The following is a 26,388-nucleotide window of genomic DNA, read 5'->3' on the forward strand; positions in this document are numbered from 1 at the left end:
CAAGGAGGGCACCAAATGTGCCCTTCAAAGTAGTCTGGTGGTGATTAAAGGCATCCCCACCACAGCCCAGAGATGTATTTTTCTAAAGAAGCGATGGTCACGCCTCTGTCTTACAGGAAATCCTTTGTTCTGCCTTCCTCTGCCCGAGTTAAGCTCAGTAGCGGGATTTGAAGAATAGTGTCTGGGGTCTGCAGCAGCCCAGGCTGGCATGCAGACCATGCAAGGCTGTACAGGTAGACTTTGGGGAATCCCCTGGGGTGCCCGCAGAGTACATGGTATCCTCAAACTAGCACTGGAATCGGTGAAATTGCATGATACTGTAGGACAGTACCCTCTTTTGGCATGGTTACCCTCACTTCTTATATATTCTCACAGAGAGGACAAGGAATAATGTCTGGTGTAAAAACCAGACTAGTTCAAACATCAATATGTTGAAAAAACGGCCCCCACCCACAATTTGTGGCATGCTTCATCATAGGCCCCTGCTAACACACTCCAAAATATGAATCCCCTTCAGAGTGGAGTAGTAAGGGTGGGGGAACACAAAGGCATTTAAGACAAGACCAACAATCATGGCACAGGGACCAAAGACGAACAACAGAAACAGACATAAAACTGACTCAGGCTGACCACTTATCCTATTTTATTCCAGTGCAGCCTGGACAGGATTAAAAAAATTTATTGGTGGTGTTTTCAGGAATTAATTACCTGTACACCCTAATCTCTGAAGAAGGTCAACATGTTTCGGCCTATTCAAAATGCCAACTTGGGTCATGCGGCCTTCGTCAGGACCTTTGTCCTGTCCCCGATTTATAAAAGACCCTACCTGTCCTTCAATCAGGAGGTTCACTGATTCGTGCCTTTAGGTACACTTTTGTTTGTCAGCACACTCGGTTGTCTGTGGGAAGAAATAGGCATGATACCCATAATTCAGTGAGATATGGTATCTAATAATACAAATTATCCCCAGACCATCACCTTTATGTGTAGGGAAAAATAGTTATTAAACGTGTGCATTCAGATCCCCTGGTTATTATCTAAATACCTTGTGGAAGAAATAAAACTAGACCTATCTATGTGTGTGTGTGTGTGTGCACTTACTGAGTTTCATTAACACTCGCTTTCATCAAAGCCGGGTGGGAGCACCACCCTGTAGTTACACACTGTATTAAAATAAATCACCATATATCATGATTGGGGGTAGCTGTATTTTACATATAGTATGTTTACCCATCAGGTTTAAAAAATAAATAAATGTGATTCTAGACTATGAATAGTCTTTTTTTAGGATGTATCTATTGCAGCCGTGGTCCAATGTTTCCGCCCACAGCCCGTTAATATTTACTACTTAACATGGCGGATGCCTAGTTATATGTCATCGGCCCCCAGTCCTCATCTTTCCAATATAGACATTATGGTAAAGAAAAAGTCATTCTGCCTGCCGGCCCTTTAATACTCATATTCTAACTGCCCATGTTTTTTGTTTCTGAGTGAGCATGGCGGTCAACCCAGAGTGACGGGTGATCGTAACATGAATGCAACAGTGAGAAAATGTTCCGCTTTTCATGGCCCCAGCCCCCTTCCACCTCCTTACTTCGTCAAGGGTCCGGTGCTGCCAGTCACCGCCGCTCCCGGCTCCGCGTGTATTCAGAAACGCGGAGCAGGTGGTCCACAGAAGAACGCTTCCGAGAGTGACGACATTAGCGTCACACCCGAAGCTAGAATGTCAATTTTCTTGAACGTGACGGCCATCTTGGGTAGGATCGTGAATATCGATCCCGCCCAAGGTAAAGGAAATGCCCGAATCAAGGTGGCATAGGGGCGGAGAAGGGGAAATAAGAGCTGGTGGAGGTGGGGGGTAAGGGAGGGGGGAAAATAAATAGACGGGGAAGGGTTATGGGGGAAAAAGGGACTTTAAATATTAAAGATACCGAATATACATATTTAAAAATCAAGCCAATAGTCAATGGGGAGCACATTTGCTCCCAGTTTGACATGCTTATACGTATTTAATTTTGAACATAAACATATCTTTCAGAATAATCATCCTTGGCAAAAACACATCAGATTATGGCGCCGTTTTATAGATGACGTCCTTCTAGTTTGGAGAGGGGATAGACAGTCAATTGACGGATTTATTCAGTGGCTCAATGAACGGGATCCACTGTTATTGTTTACAGCGACAATCACAAAAGATAGATTACCTTTCCTTGACTTGGAGATTGTACCTGGTGATGGTCGATTGATCACTAAGGTTTATCATAAACCCACAGAGAGGAACAGTTTACTTTCTTTCAAAAGTTTCCACCCGAAGACACTGCGGGAAAACTTACCCTATAGACAATAGTTCCTATAGACAATAGTTCCTCTGGATCCGGAGGAACTGCTCAGATATAAGACATTACAAGAAGGAATCAGAGATTCTAACAGAGAAACTGATACAACAAGATTATCCATTGAGAATAATCCAACAGGCCCAAAAAAGAGCCAGGAATTGTAATAGGGAAGTCCTCCGGGAAGAAAGGAGTAGAATACCAAATCAACTACTTATCTGTATCACTACTTTTAATACACTTTCTAACCAAGTAAAAGGGATCATTAATAAGAACTGGCGAATCCTCAACAGTGATGGTCTAAATATAGAGAGACCTATGTTTTCCTTTAAGAAAAGTGCAAACCTCCGTAATCTTCTAATACATACTCGACCACCACAGAATAAATATGTATATTCAGTATCTTCAATATTTAAAGTCCTCTTTTCCCTTTTTCCCCATAACCCTTCCCCGTCTTATTTCTTTTTTCCCCCACTCCCTTACCCCCCACCTCTTATTTCCTCTTCTCCGTCCCTATGCCACCTTGATCCGGGCATTTCCTTTACCTTGGGTGGGATTGATATTCACGATCCTACCCAAGATGGCCGCCACGTTCAAGAAAATTTACATTCTAGCTTGGGGTGTGACGCTAATGTCGTCACTCCTGGAAAGCGTTCTTCTATGGACCACCGGGTCTGCGTTTCTGCATCCACGCGGAGCGGAGGTGACTGGCAGCACCGGACCCTTGACGAAGTAAGGAGGTGGAGGGGGGGCTGGGGCCATGAAAAGCAGAACATTTTCTCACTGTCGCATTCAAGTTACGATCACCCGTCACTCCGGGTTGACCGCCATGCTCACTCAAACGAAAAACATGGGCAGTTAGAATATGAATATTAAAGGGCCGGCAGGCGGAATGACTCTTACTTTACCATAATGCCTATATTGGAAAGATGAGGACTGGGGGCAGATGACATATAACTAGGCATCCGCCATGTTAAGTAGTAAATATAAACGGGCCGTGCGCGGAAACATTGGACCACGGCTGCAATATATACATCCTAAAAAAGACTATTCATAGTCTAGAATCACTTTTTTTTTTTTTTTAAACCTGATGGGTGAACATACTATATGTAAAATACAGCTACCCCCAATCATGATATATGGTGATTTATTTTAATACAGTGTGTGAGTGCTCCCACCCGGCTTTGATGAAAACGAGTGTTAATGAAACTCAGTAAGTGCGCACACACACACACCATCTATTTCTGTCTATGGACCTGGGTATATTATATATATATTTATGATAATTAATCAACACGGGTGGATTAGGTATAGTTTTATTTCTTCCACATGGTATTTAGATAATAACCAGGGGATCTGAATGCACAAGTTTAATAACTATTTTTCCCTAAACATAAAGGTGATGGTCTGGGGATAATTTGCATGATTAGATACCATATCTCACTGAATTATGGGTATCATGCCTATTTTTTCCCACAGACAACCGAGTGTGCTGACAAACAAAAGTGTACCTAAATGCATGAATCAGTGAACCTCCTGACTGAAAGACAGGTAGGGCCTTTTATGAATACGGGGACAGGACGAAGGTCCTGACGAAGGGCGCATGACCCAAGTTGGCATTTTGAATAGGCCGAAACATGTTGACGCTCTACAGAGATTAGGGTGTACAGGTAAGTAATTCCTGAAAACACCACCAATAACATGTTTTAATCTTGTCCAGGCTGCACTGGAATAAAATAGGATAAGTGGTCAGCCTGAGTCAGTTTTATGTCTGTTTCTGCTGTTCGTCCTTGGTCCCTGTGCCATGATTGCTAGTCTTGTCTTATGTGCCTTTATGTTCCCCCACCCTTTACTGCTCCACTCCGAAGGGGATTCATATCTCGGAGTGTGTTAGCAGGGGCCTATGATGAAGCATGCCACAAATTGTGGGTGAGGGCCGTTTTTTCAACATATTGATGTTTGAACTAGTCTGGTTTTTACACCAGACATTATTCTTTGTCCGCTTTGTGAGAATATTATTGGTTTAGGGAGGTCGGACAGGAATTCCCTCTCACCCCTTTACAGTGTTTTGATGTTACCCTCACTTCTTGCCTATCATCAGTATGCTTGGACTGTTTTCACTGGGATCCTGCTAACCAGGACCCCAGTGATTGTGCTCTCTCCCTCCAAGTTTGGTTACCTAGGACTTTGCACACCCCACAATTGGCATACTGGTATCCCCACATAAGTCACTAGTATATGGTACTTAGGTACCCAGGCCATTGGGACACCATGAGCTGCAGCATGTATTTGGACACCCATAGGAGCCCATTCAAAATGTGTCTGCAGGCCTGCCACTGCAGCCTGCGTGAAAAGGTGAATGCACCCTCTCTCTACAGGTCACTGCACCAGGTCAATAAGTCATCTCTATGGTTGGCCCTCCTAGTCCAGAGGGCAGGGTGCAGGTCCCTTTGTGTGAGGGCATCCCTGCATGAGCTGAGGTGCCCCTACGAACTCAAGCTCCACTTTCCTAGGCTTTGTGCAGGGAAGCCATTTTACCTGTGTACTGGACACAGGTCACTGTGTCCAGCTACATAATGGTAACTCTGAACCTGGGCATGTTTGGTATCAAACATGTTTGAAGCATACCCCAATTCGGTTGTCAGTATTGGTTGTATGATTCCAGGCACTCTGGTGGCTCCTCAGAGGACCAGTGCCAGTATTGCTCCAGTCTTCCAGGGTTTTGCAAGCACCCCGCGCCGAGGCCGTACTCCAAACGGGTTTCTGCCCTCCTGCTGCTTGACCAGCTCAAGGAGGGGAAGGCAGAACAAAGGATTTCCTGTAGGAGAGGAAGGAAATACCCTCTCCCCTTGGAAATAGGTGTGACATGGCTTAGGAGGGGTAGCCTCCTCAAGCCACCGGTATGCTTTGAAGGGAACATATGGTGCCCTCCATGCATAAACCGGTTTGCACCAGTCAAGGGACCCCTGGACAAAGGAAAGGGGAGTGACCACTCACCTGTCAATCACCACACCAGGGGTGGTGCCCAGAGCTCCTTTAGGTGGCCACTTGGTTCTGCATCTTGATTCCAGGATGTGCAGAGCCTCCTGGAAGAATCTGAGTGGCCAGGTCAGGCAGGTGACATCACAGCTCCCTCATGATAGTTGGTCACTTTGCTAGGTGACCAATCCCCCTTCCAGGGCTATTTAGTGTCTCCCTCTTTGGTGGGTCCTCAGATTCAATGTGCAAGATTCCAGCAGGACTCCTCTGAATCGTTTACTTCTACTTCTGGCAACTGGAACCGCAATTGGACTCTTCAGAAACGAACAATCTGCAACTCCGGCGACCACTCTGCTCTGCAACATTGTTTCCAAGGCTACTTCCAGCAACTGCAACATTTCCTGGGCTGTGCATCCTCTGAGGATGACGAGATTTCAGTCTGCACAAAGTAGTAAGAAGGAACCTCCCTTGGAGTGGAGGAGTCACAGGCACCAACTGCAATGTAATCTGAAAGTGTGGATCTGCTCTCCCCTGGAACTGCGTGAATCCTGCACCACAGGTGGTAGTCTGGAGTGGTGCCCTTGGTCCTCTCTGCCAGCTATCCAACTTGGGAGGCAGTAAGCCCTTGCTTTATTTTTGTAGGACAGTACCCCTGTGCACCGTGACCCTTGCAGCTACCAAGGCTTGTTGTGTCCTGCTCTAAGGGATCGTCAGACGCCGAGTAGCCCTGGCCCCCAGCACTTCTTACTGCCAAGCACAGTCCCCTCTCTGCTACTCTAGTGACGTGGGACTCCTCTTCAAGTGTGCCGAATGGGCCTCACTGCAACTTACTGTGCCTGCTGCCAGTGGGCTGCCTGTGGGGGCTGCAACTGCTTCTGTTGACTCTCCTGACTTCTGAGGGTCACCCCAGACTCCCCTCCAAGGCTAGAGTCCCCTGGGCCTTGCTGGTCCTCTTCAGCTTTGCAACCCATCTTCTTCTTCTTTTGCATTTGCAAAGGCTTGCTGGTGGTTTTCCCCACCACTGACTAGCTGCAACCCAACCAATGATGTGGGACACCACCTGCATCACTTCTGGGATTTCTCCTTATCTCCTGTGCTGCACTGCTGGTCTTCGTCCACCGTGGGCCAGGTCCTGCATCCACAGATAGTGGGTTAGTGGCTCCTGCCAGGACCAGATACTCCATCGCAAACTGGACTTGGCCTACTTCCTTTTCAAGTCCTCTTCTGTCAGGATCCAGCTTTGGATTCTTCCAGTCTGGTTTGGGTCTTGCATAATCCTTTTCCCAAGTCCTCCTGTTGGTGTTGGGGAAAACCTGGTACTTACCTCCCCTCTCCTGGTCACTCTGGTACTCGACTCTTGGGGTTCTTAGTTCCTCCATGGGACCACTGCCTGCTGCTATATAATAATTGTTTTCCATTCTCAAAGGGGAAGGGGTCCCCTGGGGACCGCTTACCATTTACAAATGGGTTACCACCCCCTTCAAGGAGTTGGTAAAATATGAATGTTTTGCAAATGTATTTCAACCACAAAAAATGCATACATCCCATTCAAATTCGGTCTTTGGGACGGACGCCGAAAATATATCTCTTCCGAATACATTAGCGCAAACATAAATTGTGATTTGGTAACGTGTTACCGAATTGCAATAATAGTGTTTTGTACATACCTAAAAGCATTTCTGCAGTTAGAAACTGCCAAATCTGCCGTTTGACTGCTAAAATGCTTTGCATGTGTGGCCCTAAATTACCATGGGTGACTGGCACAATCGAGGTCAATCAGAACTGCACAAGCCTAACGGAGTAACATCCTTTGCATTTTTCTCTCTGCAGAGACTGAATTGAGGAAACATGTAATTCGGTGGACAGGTACAAGAAAAAGAGAAAACCTATCTTCATGAGAGCCACTCTTTGGCCACATGGAACTACCAGCCTGTTGTGTCCAAAGCAATCTCTTTCACCTTGGCAGCTCCTTTATGTGTAAACAAATTTGAAGCAGCAAAGAAAGCAAACAGGACTTTCTAATCTAACTCAATCTGTTGAGGAGAAGCACCACGATGTGAAAAACTTACCTTTTATATCAAGAAGTCTGATTTTGTCTTACCTGTCCAACTTTTATGGTATAATGCATAGAAGAAACTGGTGCAAACAGTTGGTTATAGATCTGCCTTACATACTTTTAAATTGCGTCTGTGTAAGTTTAACAAATCACACCTTTGTTATCTGATGTATTGCAAGGATCTCATCGAGAGATGAATGATACTTGTAGCTTTCATGTTTCTTATGAAAATATCAGAAAGAAAAATGCTCCTTGTTTCTTGTGGCACAGTGGTAGTGACTCCATGTATCTGTCTAACAGCACATCCATCACCTAGATGAAGATGTGGATTAATGTTTTTTGGTTATGTAGGCCATCAGGAGCTCCAACTGTCTCTCATGGCACATCAAAGCAAAGCGATCATATGACACTCATGAAACCTCAGCAGACAATAGAAGCAGTAGGAGTTTCTTGGCTTGAAGTAGGACAACTTAGGTTGTCAGATAAAAAGAAAAAGAACAAAAAACCTTTAAAAATATATACAAATTTGGTGGAGAATTAAAATTCAGTGCTGATGAGACATAGAAAAAAAAAAATTGTCAGATTATTGTGCTGCCCATGATATGAGAACAGATTCACCTGTCCTCATGGCCTCACACTAATCAGTTCAGCACTGTTAGGCATGATATATTTGGGGTGGTATTCCCCAAAACCTTTTGCCTTCACTCCTCCTGTTTTCTGATTTTTATAAATCTTTTTTGCTTTATGACTCTGTGCACTTGAACACTGCTAACGTCCATGGTATATGGTTCTACATGTACTCAGGGTTCTACGTGTACACAGGGCCAGTCATTGTGCCAGACAATAAAGAAGCACTTTCAAACATGTCTCAGACCTGCAACTGCAGCCTGTGAACTTTTAAACTACCATTTTGGCATGGCAAAAAAAAACTTTTGCAGACATAAACCTTCCTTTTTAGTAGACACAAGCCACTTTCAAAATAGGCCCTAAAAGGTGATAGGGCATTGTGCACTGAATTTAAAACATAGCATGCATACTTAAGTTTTACATGTCTTAACAGTGAACACCTCCAAGTTGTTTTTCAATGTTGTAAAGCCTACCTCTCCCCATGACCAACACTGGGTTACCTTATTATGGTTAGTAAGTGCTGTCTTTGGATTGGTAGCAGAGAGGGATGTGGTGTTTACACTCAAATGACTTAATTCAAACCCCTCTTTAACCGTGAAGTCAGATTATAAGCCACAATTTTAAAAATGTCTCTTTTAGAAAGTTGGCATTTTCTTGTTTCAACAATCTGTGCCTCTGTCAGTTTCCTGGGTCACACGATGGTGAATGGCTCTACTGTTGGAGGTTTGTGCAATGCTTCCAAACATTAACACAAAAGGGGATTAGGTGTGGACATGATAGGGCATAATGGCTGGGGCAGAACTGTACCCAGGGCTTTGTCTCCTGCACAAACAATGGAATCAGATAGTTGGCCTGGCCTGCCTTCTGTCACCCTCAGGCAGTTTGGACATTGATAGGAAAAAATAATTTTCATGAACCAGATATGGGAGTCCCCCCCCCCAAACACACACACACACACACACCTGGCACCAAGTATACCTACTGGACCATCAGAGCCGCTCAACAAATTACTCCTGGACCTGTGGAAGCTACAGAGGAAAGACTGCCTTGTATGAGAAGGATGATACCATCTGCTTGCCTTTATCCCAGGCTACTCAGGCTGACTGGAATAATCAGATGGCTAACCCTCTGGCAACCTTATTGTGTCCCTGTATTTCATGGTGACACAACAAGCTATTAGAGGGTTAAGCACAGGTTAACTGAATGACTTTTGTGGTTTACCCTGACAATGATCGCAGTTGTTGCATGTATGGGGCTTCCACCCCACTCAACCAATAAACATTTCTTAAAAGCACCATCTGGCACTGGCCACTGACCCTGGCGGAAAATTTAGGGATCCAGTTTGGCACAGGGGGAACTTAATTTTATGTAGCAGACATAAGACCAAATGGGTGAGAGAGTACTAAACACAGTAGATTAATAAATATAAAAATGTTTTTGTTTTGAACAATGACTATACATAGCACAGTTAGAAAAAATCACACCTAGGAAGGAAGACCTAACCAAAACTCATTCGAGGTATCCTGTCCAGATATGTAGCAGTCCTAAAATGGTGATCTCCATGTGTGAGAACTGACATGATATATGAGGTGGTTGGGTTTAGAGATATCACGGTTCCCCGCATCATTTCAGTGACCAGTCTTGATGGCCTGGCTGTTAAAAAGTGACACCCAAAGCTTGGCTCAGCAGTTTTGGTGACATGGGGTATGGAACTATCATCTGCCTCCCAGGTGTCTTGGAGGGAGGGTGTTGTGGGGCAGGGGTGTCTGGGATTTGATGCCTTTGCAGGATGATGGCCACCTGGGCATCCCCATAAATAGCCATGAGAAAAAAGCAGGACTGATTCAACTTGAGCAGCTGTAGGGGTGGCTCAAGTATTCAGCCAATCAGGAGTGTGGAATTCCTAACACCTGCACCAGGACACACTCTTTGGGGTCAAATGCAAAAAGGTTTTATGTTTACTCTGTACTTTAGAAAAATAGGCCCAGGCTACACACTCGTTGGCTGCCAATCTACAGTGCCTATCTGTCAAAGGACTGTCTGCTACTAAAGCAAGATGTGTGTTTTTTATGTGTATTTGTTTAAACTTGTATGCATGAATCGAGAGCCTTTACTATTAGGGCCAGTGCTGAAAGTAAAAGCAGTGAGTTAAGTTTCCATTACTGATTGGTTCCAGTTTAAAAACATGTACAGATTTGCAAAATGTAACAACTTGAGACAACTTATGTTGCCAGAATGCTGCTTGATTACATTACATCACAGCAGTCTATCACAATAATAATGATTTTTCCTTTTGAAATAAAATTCCACAAGAAATTCGGTCTCAAAATAGCTTTTTGCTAAACTGTTGTACAACTTTAGGTACAGTTTCTCTGAGCCACTAAAGTGTGTCTGGTGTATATCAATACTTCAAAAAGGAGCAATTAGTATAAAGCCATTATGGGAAAATGAAAATAAACCAATAGCCCAATTCTTAAAGAAAGACAAAAAGGGGAACAACAAATATATGTTCTTGCATTCATTGCATATTTACAACTGTCAGAAATTCTCACAATTTTACTGAAGTATGCCTGAAAACTGCACTCCTAGCAAACCTTTTTGGATTTCATTTTCGCATGAGCAAATACATATTGTGAAAGGTTTGAATACCAGCAGGTCAACTCAAACTTTCTTCCTTTCGGGTTTGATAACAGGAGTATGACTTACTTGGATAACAATAGACATCTGTTATTTCAGCACCAAATGACTAGGGGGAAGTGTGCTGTAGATATACACATTTTGTGTTATGTTGTATTCGCTGACGTGACAATCTGCTGATCGACTTCAAATTTACCCTTTCTACACCTCGTTTTCCCCATTCCTGAAAATATTTTACTCCTGCCCTCGTCAGGAGTAAACTTTCTATCTTAGCTAGTGTGGGAGAAAAATGAAGAGGAGTAGGTGAATACCCTCCAACATGCAAGTTAGTGGGTGTCCACAGGCACACATGGAATTTCAACTCTGGATCTAATGCATAGTGAGAGAGGCTTTTAACAGAACTCTGCTATAATTCGAACCCTGCTATAAACTGTCACCTCAATGCTTGCCAACAAGATGGACAAGAGTTTTTTTTTTTAGAGGACAAGTATATTTCTTACACATCGCGCCCCTAGGGCAAGTATAAATTTTATAGAATTCCACACCCAGGTCAATGCACTAATATTAATTAGAAATCCAATTGGACTGCAACCCATATACAATCATTTGAGCAATACCTCTCCGAAGTGTTTCCTTTAATCAGTCCCACAAGAATAGTTCAGGGACACAGTGGAACATCAAACTCTTTCGGCAATGAATAGCACACAAAGTAGCACTATGAATTAGGAGGGTACTTTAACATGCTTATTTTAAAACTCTGGTCTAGTGCATAAAATATTCACAGTAACCGCAAAGAATGCAAAAAGGATTGCAGCATTGTACACATAGGACTACGAAAATATTTCAAACATAGCGTGATGTTATCTTAACACCCTTCAGCTAACACTAGACTCTAAGCTAAATTTTAGCTGTAACAGTAAATAGCACATCTGTTTGTTTCTCTTAACATGGATTGGAAAGCATTCCAGTTTTCATTAAGAAAATAGCAACTCAAATATTCTCTAGCACATCTTTGAACAGCAAAGAAAAACACTGCTAGGGGGAAGGCCACTTCTATCCACTGCTTCCAGATTTCCATTCGACTGAAGATGGTTGGCACTGCAAACCGGTGTGAATTCTGGATTGATAGCTGTAATGCAAAGACCCTTTACCCAGATGGTCGGATATATGAGACTCAGTCTTCTGATCAACAATCCTATCATATTTATAAAACAAAACTGCATTTGCAAATACTAAAGTATCAACAAGACTAACACATGACAACAAATACAAATGAGACATCTAGATTAAAATATGTTTTAGATGCTCCTTTAACTAATAACAATATAATAAATTCAACTCATACAGTGAGCATCGAAGACGTTATGGCAGCGTCCATAACTGAAAACAATAAAACGTGGCAGCCTAGATAGTAAGCAGACATGATGCCAACATTTTTGCATGTGCCTTAAATGTTACACTTTCTAAAGAGATAAAAGAATCTCAAAGCGACCATTGGATGAAAATAATAGAGGTTTAAACAGGAAATGTCACAGTGTTCATCACAGCCTGGTAGCTTACCACCCTCAAAAGTTGCTGGATGAATCCTTCAGTAAGCTGGGGTGTTCCATCTGTGGTCGCAGCACCTCCGAACATAGGACAAAAGTGAAGCAGAGAACTTGGTCCCCTGTATGATAAGCATCATATCAAGGGTTGGACAAGGAAACCAAGGTAGCATCAACCACAACAGAGATCATCAGGGAAGTTCAGCATGCAGTCCCCTATGCAGTTATGGTGAGAAAGAGGGGCTGAAGTGTAGGAACATACCAAAAGGAGCAGCAAGAGTGATGTTCAGTGATGACCTTGGCACCAATCAAATATGAACTAGGAGTTGGTCTAGTGGGCTCAAGGAGGTCTGGTATAGTGCAATCAGTGGTCGGAGTGCCACTGGCATGATGAAAGGGCAGAGTACTGAAGACTGTACCCTGCATCGGATAAGTAGATCACGGTTTGTAAGCAGAGCAGAGCCCAAGACAGCATTCTCCCACCACCAAAGACCATGGGTCGTTAGTATGTCAGCACCAAGTGATTAAAGGCTGTGGAAGAAAGATAAGGGCTAGGAAAGGGCTAGAAAGATCCAGCTGCGGTGTCTGCCTTCATATTGATGGCCTGCAATGGTGCTGCTGGAGGTCAGCTGGACTCTGGAGCTCCGAATGGGGGCTGCTACTCTGCCACCACCTAGCCGTATAAGCCTCTATGCGTTGCATAGGTAATCTGTTGTGGCAAGCCCCATTTCTGCCCGCTGGACATTTAGGGAGGGTCAATGCACAGGGCTATTAACAGAACAATGAGAACTGCAATTGGGTTCAGTAGGGTTAGTGGTAAAGTAAACATGTCTTAGTAGTATGTTTCACTCTGTGGTAACAAGTCTCAAGTCAAGGGCCAAATAAAGAGAGAAACTGATGATGGTCTTATTCAGCACAAACATACTACATTACAAATTTCGTTTTTTATGCCAAATGTTATTGTTTTTAACAGAAAATAGCAAAACAGTCACTTCAATACCATTGGTACAATGCAGATCATGTTGACGCATACTATACAGCAAACAGAACTAAGCAGCCTTCCCTAGTCCTTAACACCCACCATTTTCCCAATAGTTTTGCATGTTTCTGAGGGCATTCCTCCCTTCATAGACGGGTTCCTCTAGCTCTGCACTGTAGTCTATTCTGTACTCAATCTGGTCATTGAGGGGGGCTTTGCAGAGTTCCAATGTTTTGCAATTTCTCTTTTAGCTGACACGTCCCGATCGTTACCAGGGGTTGTAAACAGCACCCTCCCAGTCTTGCAAAACACCCAGCAAGGCAACCTGCAGTGAGAGTTCAATTGGTCTATCCAAGACCTGAGACAGAAGAGGGAAGATATGTTGCCAATAGGCAACTATAATTGGACAATCCCAGACCATATGGTAAAAATACCCAGTATGTTTATTGCAGCGAAACCATTTAGGATTGAGGATCCTGTTGACCCTCCACAGTTACTGGGGATTGAGGCAAGTATAGTGGAGATAATGAGATAACTGAGTTGGATAACTTCCAAGTATTCTAATGATGAAAAACTTAATTTAGTTAGTTTTCTGTGCAAGGTGTCCTCATTATATTTCTGCAAAATAGTAATTATTTAATTACAAAGCTAATTAAAGTGTAATGTGTCTTGTGATACTATTATTTTGGAAGTTCTATAAAGTGGTGATCATTACCATTCAGCCACGTCGAAGTGCTTTAAACCTCCCATATAAATATTAAATGTACTTATCAAATCCATTGTTTAATTTGCTATAGTGGTTACGGTTTGGTCATTCACAATTGTGAGAGTATTGTTTAAGACTCAAAATTAGACACAAAAGCAGCTGTCACTTTCATAACTGCCATTCCTTCACTTGCAACCAATGAAAACGTGATTAGATGCTACCAACGATGAGCAAAATCTGAGTGTTTCCATTTTTTCAAAGCATGACCCATCTTACCACCAAAAACTTTCCAACCTTCAAATAGGCGTCCCTCTCTCTCATTTAGCAGCCCTCTTCTAAAAGTGTGCTGTTTCAGGAATTCCACTTAAACTTCTATTTCTGCATTCTAATTTCTGATTCAATAAAGATGGCAACATGACTTTAATGCTTAGCCTACCATAACCTTGAAAATGAATTTAAACTGTAAGTGCTGGTTTTATAAGTCAGACATTTGTGGAAAAGAACACTGTTTATGGTGCTCAAGAAAACAATGCATAAGGATTCTGTAAATTAAAAAATAATAAACATACCTAGTGGAGTGTTGAGGCAAACGCACTGCAAATCGAACCAAAAATTCTCAACATCTTGCAAAGTGCTCAGAAAGTACCCACGTCTCTCAAATGGACGGCTGCTACGAGCCAAGTTGTAATGTGGATCACAAGTAGTTGTATCAACAATTGATGATTTTCTTTTCACATATATAAATACCTGTGTAAAGAAATACATCCAAAAATTATTAATAAACATGTACCAAAATACATTTGTGTACACAAGATAAACTGTGGACTTTCTGCTAAGGCTGCTATTCAATAGGAACACTTAAATCAACTAAAGATTCAGTCAGGCCTTCTAAAACATGAACAGCCAGGAACCACTGCTGAATGTATGTCTATGTAAGACGAAAGCTGGCTATGTTCTACCAGTAGCAATGGAAATATACACGACCAACACAGTGACTACTAATGCAGAGCCATTTACAGCTCATATTTTAAAAGAAAATAAACACTGGATTTGGGATATTTAAATTCTATTTTAATGAAGGCACAGAGACAAGGATTCTATCGTCAGGACCAGAAGTGAGGATTATGCGGTCTTTTCTTACCTTTAACATAAGAGCCATTTCAAAACATTAACAAAACTACAAATCCCATGAACAATTGGGATAAAAAGTTCATCATAGCTCATCCAATCAGACTGTCTCTGTCCGCTCAGTACCTTGTCCATGCTGTCTCTTCCTTCTCTTCTCCTTGCAGCCGTCAGCTAAGTCTTGGGCCTTTGGGCCATATTTTGTTCTGTTTATTTGATTAGTCTATACCATTGAGAATTACAAGTATTTTGCCTTTTTTGGTATGTTCTGCTACCCTCTGCTGAAGCGCTTTCGTTTCTACACGGCGGCGGACTCTGACCGGTAGGCTATTTCTCGACACACGCGATGGTCGTGCTTCGTTGATTACATTCAGGTGATAGCAATTGGCTCAGTGTGCCCGGCTGCCCACCTCTACTCGCCCCATAGGCCTGAAGTATCACACTCCTGCAAACAGGGTCTGTATTTCTCATTTAAGCAACACGTACAAAGCTCATACAAAGGGGTTGGTATTTTTTCCACCGCTGGGCAACTTCAGTCTCCTCGCGCCGATTCCCCCTTCACTGAGGAATGTATACGAGGTCAGTGACCTCATTAGCTTCATCGTGCATACAGTGCAGCGTGACCACACGTCTGCCCCTTTGAGAGCTTTTGAGACACGCACCCAGGCAGAAATACTCAGACTAGGTTTTACAATCCTGTACATTACCTGTTATGACATGCCGGTGAATATGAAGGGGGTTGGTGTCCCATATTTGGTTGTGCCTTCCAAGGCCCTTTGATTGTGCCTTCACAGGCATTTGGTTCAGCCAGCATTAAATTGCCCTTGATATGCTAAACATACAAGACTCCTATATGGAGGAAGAGTCAATTACTTACCTTCCCCATCGATGATTTCTATGAGGTTATGGATGACTCCATAGAGAGGGTAGTCTTGGAAGCTATGGCACCCTTGCAGCAAAAACTCCTCAACTTGGCAGCCGAGAGCCTATGACACCCCCCCCCCCCCAATCGAAGGGCAAAATACAAAAGGTCACGCACCCTTCCACCTACATGCCTACCTGAAATGCCAGAAACCTCCAGCAAAAAAAACATACTCACACACCAGGAGTTGATTTAGATGCTTTTCATCGACTGAAGAGTGCATTTCTAATCCATAACCCCCTCCTTGAGCCAGTGGGTACCTGCCCCCCGTGCCCCAAAAACCAGATGCAAGTCTGGTGCCATCACCCACCTCCAATACACCAGATGGCAATGATTCAACCACCCTCTGATGGGGATAAAGAGCCAGATTGGCCTTGGTGCCCCCTTCTAATCCTACTCTATCTGATGGCGATCTCTCCACACTGAGTTTAGACTGACATATGTTTAACCCGGAGAATCTCTTGCATCCTCAAGGAAAAGATGTCCATGTATGTGGCCACCCCATTCAATCAAAACCCCACCTCCTTTACGCTTCTCCTCACAGACCTCCTTTGTTGACTCCAAAATGCACACCCTTCTTTCCAAAGGGGCTAAAGGACAGATACAACCACACCCGTACAGGTTTATCAGCTGTCTGCTTAAGGTGGACAAAAGCGACAGGAGGAAATGCCCCGTCATTAATCTCAAGCTCAAACAATTTAACGAGTGGCTGGTTTTTCAACACTTCAAGATAGAAGGGATTCCTCTTCTCAGATACCTTCATCCAAACCATTAGCTAGCATGCCTCAATTTCAAAGACGCATGTCTAATGAGCCTGATATTTCCGCCCACCAGCAACTCCTCCAGTTCAACTGGTGGCAAACCACATACAAATTCGCAACACTCCCATTTGGCCTATCTTCAGCTCTTTGGTGTGTCACCGAGGTTCTCAAACCAGCAGTGGTGCACGTCCGAGTCAGATGCATTGGCCTAATTGTGTATTTGAACGATATACTGTTGACGAATCAAAGCCAGACAGGCATTGCTAGCTCACCTTCAGTGGGCAGTCTCTTTTCCAGTCCCTGGGGTTTCTCATCAACAAGGTGAAGTCAGTCTTATTTCCGACGCAGTGGGCTCTCTTCAGCCAACCCTGAGCCTTCCGTCCTGGAATGCGACCAAGATCTGGCACAAGTTACCTGCACATTAGCCAAGCAGGTCACATTCCTGTGCCAGACTGTGAGGTCTCCTCGCCTCCTCGATCCAGACCATGTTTCCCAGTCCCTTACTTTAGAGGGCCCTTCAGAGGTTCAAGATATCACACCTTCACAGAGACCTGACGTACTCACAGTGCGTACCATTGACAGACGACGCAAAGAAGGAAACTCAATGGTGCGTATCCCACATGGAGGCGTGGAACGGATGCACCATTTTCGGAACCCAACCAGACTTGGTGATCAAATCTGATGCCAGCGGAGTGGGCTAAGGAGCCAGTTGTGGAAAATTCTCTGCCGCAGGAAAATGGTTAGAATAAGAGTGCTCTTCACATCAAGTGCATACAGCTTATAGCAGGCTCTTTGGCAGTCAAGTGCTGGATCCTTCAGTGTTCTGGGCGCTGCAGTCAAAATGGAATTCTTTGTCGCTGGACCTATTTGCATCCCAGCTGGACTACCAGGTGGCCAAATTCTTCCAGCAATAATTGTAGGAGGAAGAATATGCATTCCTACCTTTTTCCATAATAAAGTGACTTTCCACCCAAGTCCAGACAGAAGGAGACCGTGGTGGTAATAACCCCGTTTTGAAGATCAAGCGAGGTTTCCAGTTCTGATGAAATCTTCTTGAGATTCTCCAAACTGTCTACCGCTGTTTCCAGCTCTTCTCCTGGATCCCTCAGGGAATCCCCACCATCTGGTTCAGGAGGGTTTGGTGTGGTTTATGGCGTGGAGAATTACCAGGGACAATGACATGTCCCAGGACTGTCCCTCCAAGCTGCAGCCCTTCTCTCCAAGACATTGGCAGGTAAACACAGTTAAGAGATATCGATCAGCTTGGTCCAGATGGATGGATTGGTGTTGTCATAGATACTTGGATCCCGTGGGAACTGGAATTGTACATATCTTGAATTTTTTAGCCGCCTTGGCATCTGAGGACTTGGCTTACAGAACAGTAAATACCTTTCACTAAGCGATATCAGCCGGATACCTCCCAACTGAAGGATTCACTGTGAAAATTACTCAGGGGTACGCCTATTCGTTCCTCCAGAGCCACACTACTCAGTCCTGTGGGACATGAATGTGGTACTCCATCTGTTTATCTCCTGGCCTGGTAATACATTCTTTCCAAGGAAGAAAACAGATGCCGGCCAAGCTGGCTTACCTCTTATGCTTGATTTCCTGTAGACGTGTTTGATGTCAGAGCATTAGACATCACTGGACGAGCGCTCACTCTGGAAAGTATTACCTTCCATATTTAGAGACTATAAAAAATTAATTCTCGGATGGCCTCCTATCCAGCCTTTCCAGACTCCCAAAATTATATGTGGTGCGATGCATTAAAGCTTATGAATCTGTGACGGAAGACCTCTGCCCTCATGGGGAATGACAACTCACTATCGCCCCTAGAAAATCACACGGAGCCGTGTTGTCCTCCTGCTATCCTTAGATGGATTAGATGGGCCATGCAAGAAGCAGTAATAAACACAAAAATGTTCGGGCCCATTCTACCAAACAGACTATGGTCTCTAAAGTCGCCTTTTTGAGAGGGTGCTCGAAAGTTATCATGAATGCAATGGACTGACCATCCAACTCAATGTTAAAGAGCTTCTACTTTATGCCACTTCCTACCATGGCACCCCTAGGGTGAATAAGCTTTGAATTGTCATAATCCTTGCCTCCGGTCCTGATCGAATATAACATCTCCTAGCTTTCCTAATGGAAAGTTCCAACTCTATTAAGAACACAGAGGTGAGGATTATCCCGTCTGGGGTCAAGGACAGCCACTCTCCTATGGTGGTGTGAAGGATATTCAAAATGGATGTAAGTAAGATCTTTTAGATTACATACATTGCAACATGTCGTGTGTGGAATTTTTCCCTTGACCTACAATATAGATTTACAGTTGTCAGCTTAAAGTGATTATGCATTGTCTCTGCGCATTGGGACTGTGTCCTCTAAGTGTTTTCTTGTTCACAAGAAAATGATTCAAACAAATAGGAGTATTGGTTAACTGTCTGACTGATTGTTGCACGAAGAAAGAGACACCATGGACATGGGACTATTAGAGGACAGGCACAACCTGACTGAATGAAACTAAGATGAACTTTCTATCTCAAGTGTCCATGGGTCATTTTCTACTCTGTAGGGACCAGAGGTGATGTTTATGATGTATTAAAGCTTAATATTTACAACAGAAAGGAAGATGGAACTTACCCTCTAAGCATCTGTTCATGGCATGTAGTGCTGTGGATTCACATGCTCTGCATAGTTCTGCCATCTAGTGTTGGGTCCGGAGTTGTGCAAGTTGTTTTTCTTTGAAGAAGTTATTCGAGTCACAAGATCGAGTGACGACTCCTTTCAGTGATCATTGGCATCAACTCCACAGTTATATATATATATATATATATATATATTGAAACAGAAAGTGAAAGAATTGCACTGGCAACAGGTTTCCAGGGAAGAGTTGGTGCATGTGAATCTACAGCACAACATACCACGAACAGTTGCTTACAGGCGAAATAACATTCTGTTCTATGGCATGTGTGTCTGTATATAAACATGCCCTGCATAAACTGTAAAGCAGTCCCCCTCAGAAGCAGTGGCTAACCTGTGGGTGTTGCAGTTGTTTGGAAAAGGGTATGTAGCACTGCCTGACCTACATTGGCTTTTTGCTGTGTTTTAACACCTACATAATGTTTGGTAAAGGTGTGTGGTGTGGACCATGTAGCTGCTTTATATAGGTTAGCGATTGGAATGTTTTCTAAAAAGGCCATGGATGGTCCCTTTTTTTGAGTAATGTACATTTGGGGAGGAACAGGTAAAAGTCTTTTAGCTTTAGCATAGCAAGTCTGAATGTATTTTACTATTGATCTGGCTATGCCTAATTTGGATAAAAGGTTGCCTTTGTGTGGCAGTCAAAAAGCAACAAAAAGGTACTTAGAGTTTCGGAAAGTTTTAGTCATATCAATAAAGAACATAAGTGCTCTTTTAACATCTAATGTATGAACAGCTTTTACTGCAACAGGATCTGGCTGTGGGAAAATACTAGCAATTCAATCAACTGATTGAGGTGGAAATGCAATACTACTTTAGGGAGAAATTTAGGGTTGGTGCAAAGAACTACCTTGGCTCTGTGTTTTTGGAAGAAATGTTCTTCCAAGAGTAAAGCCTAGAGCTTACTCCACTTCTGACTGAAGTGATGGTGAGTAAAAATGGCACAGTCCAAGAAAAAAAAAATTAAAGAGAGCATTAACGTAGGGATACAAATGGCGGGCCTATGAGTCTTGTGAAGACAATATTAAGTTTCCAGTAAGATGTGGGTGGAACCCGTGGATGATTAACTCATTTGAGTCCCTCCATGAAGGCTTTAATCACTGGAACCATGAACAAAGAAAGGTACTGTCTATTTTGGAGCTAGGCAGCAACAGCAGCGAGATGTACTGTGAATGCAAACAGACATTTTTAAGGTGAAGTTGTCAATTTGGACTAGGACAACCTTGCGAGTTAGGTGAAGAAGAAATGCTTTCAGTGCTAGGTGAACAGTTTGAAGCTCTAGATAGTAGATGTGGAGACTGGTGCTTGGCACCCCAGAGACCTTGCACTGTGAGGTCTTGTAGGTGTGCACCCCATCCAGTCTGTAATGTGACTGTTGAGAGTGATGTGGGGAACAGGGTCAACAAAACGCTGCCCTTTCAAAAGGTTGGTTGTATTCCACCATTGCAGACAGCAGTGAGAGTGGTGGTCTATCAACACTAGAACCTCCCAGCTGACCCTGTGACAGACCCACTGTCGAGCTAGACATTCCTTTAATGGACATGTGTAATCGGGCGTGGGGAACTATGGCAATGCAGGAAGCCATCATCCCCTAAAGACGCATGACCATCCTCATTGTGAGTTGTTGGTTTATTTGAAACTGGGGTAATACTGCCTAAAAGATTTGGATTCTTGTGGGATTGTGGCAGGGTAATCCTAGTTGTATTTTTAGGTTTGCCCACCTCTACCTTTGACGTTATTACCTCTAAAGTGCCATAGTAGTAGCCCTTTGAGGAGGAGCCCTGAGTTTGTTTTTGTTGAGAGGTGGAAGCCTCAGAAGAGGTAGAGTTGAAGGTTTCACTGTAAGCTGAGCAACAAAAAGTGCCAAGGGAAGCAGGTGTTTGGAGTGCTCCCATGGCTTTTGCAGTCTCAGTGTACTTTTTTAAATTTTTTCGAATGTAGAGTCCACCTGAGGCTCAAAAAGGTGTCCTTGTCGAAGGGCTTTTTTTTAAAACTTTATCTTTTTGCATTATAAAGGTCACAGACAGTACATACAATTTCAATGAGGGATACATGTATGCGTTATTGTCAACTGAGCATACATTAAATGCGATGAAGCATAAGCAGGAAACATTTTTTGGCGCCAGGGGAAGATGAAGTTCTCATCGTGAAAACACAGGATATAACAACAACATTGGTGTACAGGCCTGGTAGCATATAATAGGTGGTGGAGCAAGAAACCCAGAGAGCATCAATAAAGTATATCATATAACAGTGGACTCTATAGTCCGAGTCAGGATTCTCTTGTAGCAATAGTTGATCTTTAAGTGGTTGCCACATGTCTTGGGTCGAAAAATGGCAGGTTGAAGTGAGGCATATATTTCGCTTGGGGTGTCATAGTATGTCATACTCTGCAGCCAGTCTGAATTGGAAGGACAACGCTTTCTGCCCCAGTACAGGGCAATCTCTCACTTGGCTAAAAGTAGTGTAATAGCAGTGAATCTACATATGCCCTTGAGGGACATCAGTGCTGGGGGCTCTGAACTTTGACAGTTGGAAGATCTAGACTGATCAAATTTGGCTAATGTACTAGGTGAGGAGTAAGCGCGTCATAGGAACTTGTAGTGTTTCAGTTTGTGTCTGGCTCGGAGAGAAGAGTTTAGGTTGGTTACAGTAAAAGAGCCACATTTTATCTTACAATGGCCTGTCTAACCATAGCTCCCACGCCTCTCTCAGCTTCGCATCATGAAAAGGCAGTAATGCCACACAAGTGTGGTACAGCTTGGAGTCTAAGCATCTGCCCTTCGGGTCCACAATCAACACCGCCAGGGGTAGAAATTTGTCAGGGGCCAAGGGATAAGAGGAGATCTGAGTTTGCAGAGGTCATTGGGCAAAATGGTCCAGGAGGGAGGCAACTGTAAATCAGATATCACCATGGGACAGGACATGCACATCAGGAAAGTGGTCGAAAAAACTTGAAGATCGTGGCCTATCAAATTTTGTGGACCAACCCGTCCTATATAGGGGTCAGCCATCGATTACTGAGGAGTGGTAGAGCTGGAGAGTGTCGAAGGGCATGTTTAATGCAGCCTGCTGAACTTCAGGTTTAAACCCAGAAATTCTGAGCCAGGCTTGACACCCAAGTAAAATACTGGTGTCGACTCCCCTTGCTGCGGTGTCTCCATCTAATGCGAACCATATGGATGAGTTTGTGATCATTTTTCCCTCTGAAATAAACTGTTGACCACGTTTTTAGTTTTCCTCTGCGAGATCCTGGAGTAGTTCTTCCATTTCGTTCCAGTGGGTGCGGTCGTAGTATGCTAGTAGAGCTTGCGAGTTGGCAATACGCCAGTGGTTGGTAGCCTGAGCTGCAGCTCTTTTTCCTGCAGTGTCTATTCTTTTGCTCTCCTTGTCTGGAGGCAGGGTGCCTCTAGTGGCTTGAGAGTCGGCTCGCTTGTCTGCTGTGGCGGCAAATAGTGAGTCTGGTTGTAGCTGTCCTTTAACGGAAATGGGGTCAGATGGTTCATGTTTAAATTTCTTATCTCCCCTAGATATCACAACCCTAGCCCTAACAGGTTCTTTAAATATGTAATTGGTATGCCTAAACACACCTTTTATCATGGGCAGGTACTGGGTAGCCCTATGTGTTGTGGACAGCATGTCGAAGAGGAAGGATAAGTTACTTACCTGTAAATCCTAATTCTCTTTTTTTCTAGCTTTGTATCCAGTATCGCCCCCAGGTAGTGAAGGGTTTGAGTTGGGATGAGAGTAGACTTTTGGAAGTTGACTTGCAGACCTAGAGAGTTTTAAGTGTTGAGGACCAGGCTGAAATGGTTTACCGCCTGTTCTGGGGTGGAAGCTTTGAGTAGCCAATCGTCCAGGTATGGATAAATTAAGATTTTCTGCCTTCTTAAGTGTGCCGCTACCGTTGCTACACACTTGGAGAATGTGCGAGGGGCAGATTTGAGGCCAAAATGCAGCACTCTGAACTGATAGTGTTGAGAGGCGATCACAAACCGAAGGAACTTTCGATGTTTGGGTACAATCGGAATGTGAAAGTACGCATCCCATAGATCTATGGAGCACATCCAGTCTCATCGGGGTAGTTGAGGGACAATCTGATGAAGAGCCAGCATTCTGAATTTCTGTTTGCGGATGAACTTGTTCAGCAGTCTCAAGTCCAGAATAGGTCTGAAAGCCCCTTCTCAACCCTTTTTTGCTACTAGAAAGTATCGGGAGTATACTACTTTTCCCCTTGAGCGGCAAGTACCTTTTCTATCGCTCTTTTTTCTAAAAGGATGCAAACTTCTTTGCGTAGTAACGCTAGGTGGGCAGACTTTGATCTGGCTGGTGGTAGAGGAGATGGAGGGGATCTGAAACGACGAGAGTATCCATTCTCTACAATGCTCAGCACCCATTTGTCTCTTGTTATGCTGTGCCACTCGTGAGCAAACTCTGTGATACTTCCCCCAACCAGAGTGGTGGACAAATCCTCATTGCTTGCCGGAGCCTTTGGGGGTAGACTGTTGTGGTCTGCTTGGTCCTCTATATCTTGCAGTTTTGCGAGACTGAAACAGAGGTCGCCCTTGCTTTTGCGGAGGTCTCTGGAACCAATGGGGTGTTTTAACCCTCTGTTGGAAAGGACACCTGTCATAAGGTCTATACCTCCGTCTAAAGTTTTTCCACCTCTCTAGACTGATTGCCCTCATCGTGTCAACTTCTGATTTCATTCTTGCCATCTCGTCATCAGTGTGGGTGCCAAATAAAGAGTTCCCATTAAACGGAAGGTTCAGGATGCGATGTTGTGCTTCCTGCTTCAAGCCTGTAACCCTCAGCCAAGAAGACCTTCTTGCGCAAACGCCGTGCGCATATCTGTGGGCCGCCAAGTCCGCACCATCCGCAGCAGCACTGATGATCTGATTGGCCACCAAACTCCCCTCTTGAAGAATCTCCTGGAAGTCTTGCCTGTCTTCCCTAAGCAACCTCTCCGCAAACCTGTTCAGGGAATCCCAGACAGGTCGATCGTATCTGCCCAAAAAGTGCAGAGGCACCGGAGACCTTCATCACCGACGCTGATGTGCCACACATCTTTCTGCCCAGAGAGTCCAGATGTTTGCTCTCTTTATCTGGTGGCACAGTTGATGATGACTCCACCAAATGTGTCTTGCGGGCTGCGGCTAAAATGACGGAGTCTGGTAGAGGATCAGCCCTGAGAAATAAAGGATTCTGCTCTGGGGTCTTGTACTTCTTCAGAATCCTAGCTGGTGCTGAATGCAGGCTTGTTGGTGTCAGAAACATTTCCATCATCGGTTGAAGGAGACCAGGCTCTAGTGGTAGTAACTTCCTGGTAGCCGTTCTGTGCTGTAGGGTCTCAAAAATCACGATGAGGAAGTTGATGGTTCTGGAACAACATTGGTGAGTTTCTGGGCACCTCTGAGCAACACCTCATTGAAGGTCGTTATGTCATCCACCGGGGACACTCTAGCCGGTGGAGAGTTTGTCAGAGTCGGAGAATACTCCCTGAAGGAAGACTTCGATGATGTGGACCACGAAGGGGTTCTCCGCTGATGGCGTGACCTCGACGAACTCGATCTAGATCTCCGTAGGGAGCGTGACCTGCTCAGAGATCTTGTCGGACCGCATCGACGTCTAGGATTAGCCTGACGAGATGTAGAACGAGCCCGCTCTATGTGCGTCGTTGGCGAAGGTGTCCTTGGTAAAGACGCTGACAGTGAGTACATCCGGGAGTACTGTGAGTCTGGAGAAGCCGGTGTCTTGTTAAGGCTCTCCAACCTCGCCCATAAATCTATCTAGGAGATAGATTTATGGGCGAGATGTGCCCTGGCGAGGAGGCCCTTGACGCTCAGGATGATCCACTCCTTATAGAGACCACTGGAACTTGTGGAGGGAGATCTTTCCCAGCCGGAGGTTGTGCCGATGCGTGTGTCTGATGTGCTTCTCCTTGGGAGACAGGTGATAGCTGCCTCGACGTCGACAGATGGTAAACCGATGTCAAAGGAGGCCGACGAACCCCTGACGCCGAGTGGGATATAGGCTGTTCTGGTCTCGATGTCGAGCGCCTCAACGGCGACTGACGGCCCGTTTCATGGGTATGACTCGATGTTGTATGTTTCGACGTCGAGCGATGGGCCAATGACGACAGACGACTCTGCTGCACACGATGAGGTGACCTCGACGTTGTCTTTCTTTCCGTCGAGGGTTGAAGCTTCTTCGACAGCATATGAGCACTCCTGTGCTTACTCGACATCGATGGGTGGGTTGCCATCGACGGAGATCTATTCCGATGAGGGAGATGAGTTTTCAACGTCATATCCTTTGACGTCGTTCGAATCGCCGATGACAAGGCCTGGTGATGTGACGACATAAGGGATGACGTCGACGGGGAGCAGGCAGGTATTTTCTAGATCTAGCTCGTCGTGCATGAGTGTGGCCTGTAGAAGGTCTAGGAAGAGAAGCAGATTATGTTTTCTCTCTCTCATGAAGCCCATGAAGCCGAATCTTTTCTCTGTCTTTTAGAGTCCTTTTAGACAGATTTTTATAAAGTCTGCAGGTGTCAGGGCAGTGACTCTGAGGCAAACACACTATGCACACAGAATATGGATCCGACTTGGCCTTCTTCCCACAGGAAGGGCACTTCACAAAAAGAGAAGGCATTTTTAAGACAGAAAATGATCACTTCACTCAGGAAATAAGTGAAGACATCAACTGAAGTAGTGAAGTGGAAAAAACAAGGTTTTAGGATGTTTTTCTGTGAAAAAAAATCAGAAAAATGAGAGCTCAATGCTCAAGGATCCTCTCAGAAGAAGCCGGAAAAAAGAACTGACCTAACTGTGAAGCAACTGTCACCTCACCTTCACCCCTGAGGCATGGTGGGATACTGGAGGTGCTCAGGGTCTTAAAGGCACAGTGCCAAATTTATGGTTCTGCTGTACTGACTTGCATGCAGCCCATTGGCTAATAATGCTTTTTTCGTGCCAATGTAGTTTTCTCTTTTCAGATGTGTTGTTTATACTTTC

General features: G+C 44.3%; 1 protein-coding gene across 1 annotated transcript in view; it reads right to left on the reverse strand.

The window, feature by feature from the left end:
- GTF3C1 (general transcription factor IIIC subunit 1) overlaps positions 1-26,388 on the reverse strand; it is a 1,928,973-nt gene that overhangs the window by 1,078,165 nt on the left and 824,420 nt on the right. Inside the window, exon 19 of the mRNA XM_069210709.1 lies at positions 14,431-14,608. Coding sequence (XP_069066810.1) covers positions 14,431-14,608 — 178 coding nt within the window. The remainder of the gene's footprint in view (positions 1-14,430; positions 14,609-26,388) is intronic.

This window comes from Pleurodeles waltl, chromosome 10, assembly GCF_031143425.1.
Source record: "Pleurodeles waltl isolate 20211129_DDA chromosome 10, aPleWal1.hap1.20221129, whole genome shotgun sequence".
NCBI lineage: Eukaryota > Metazoa > Chordata > Amphibia > Caudata > Salamandridae > Pleurodeles > Pleurodeles waltl.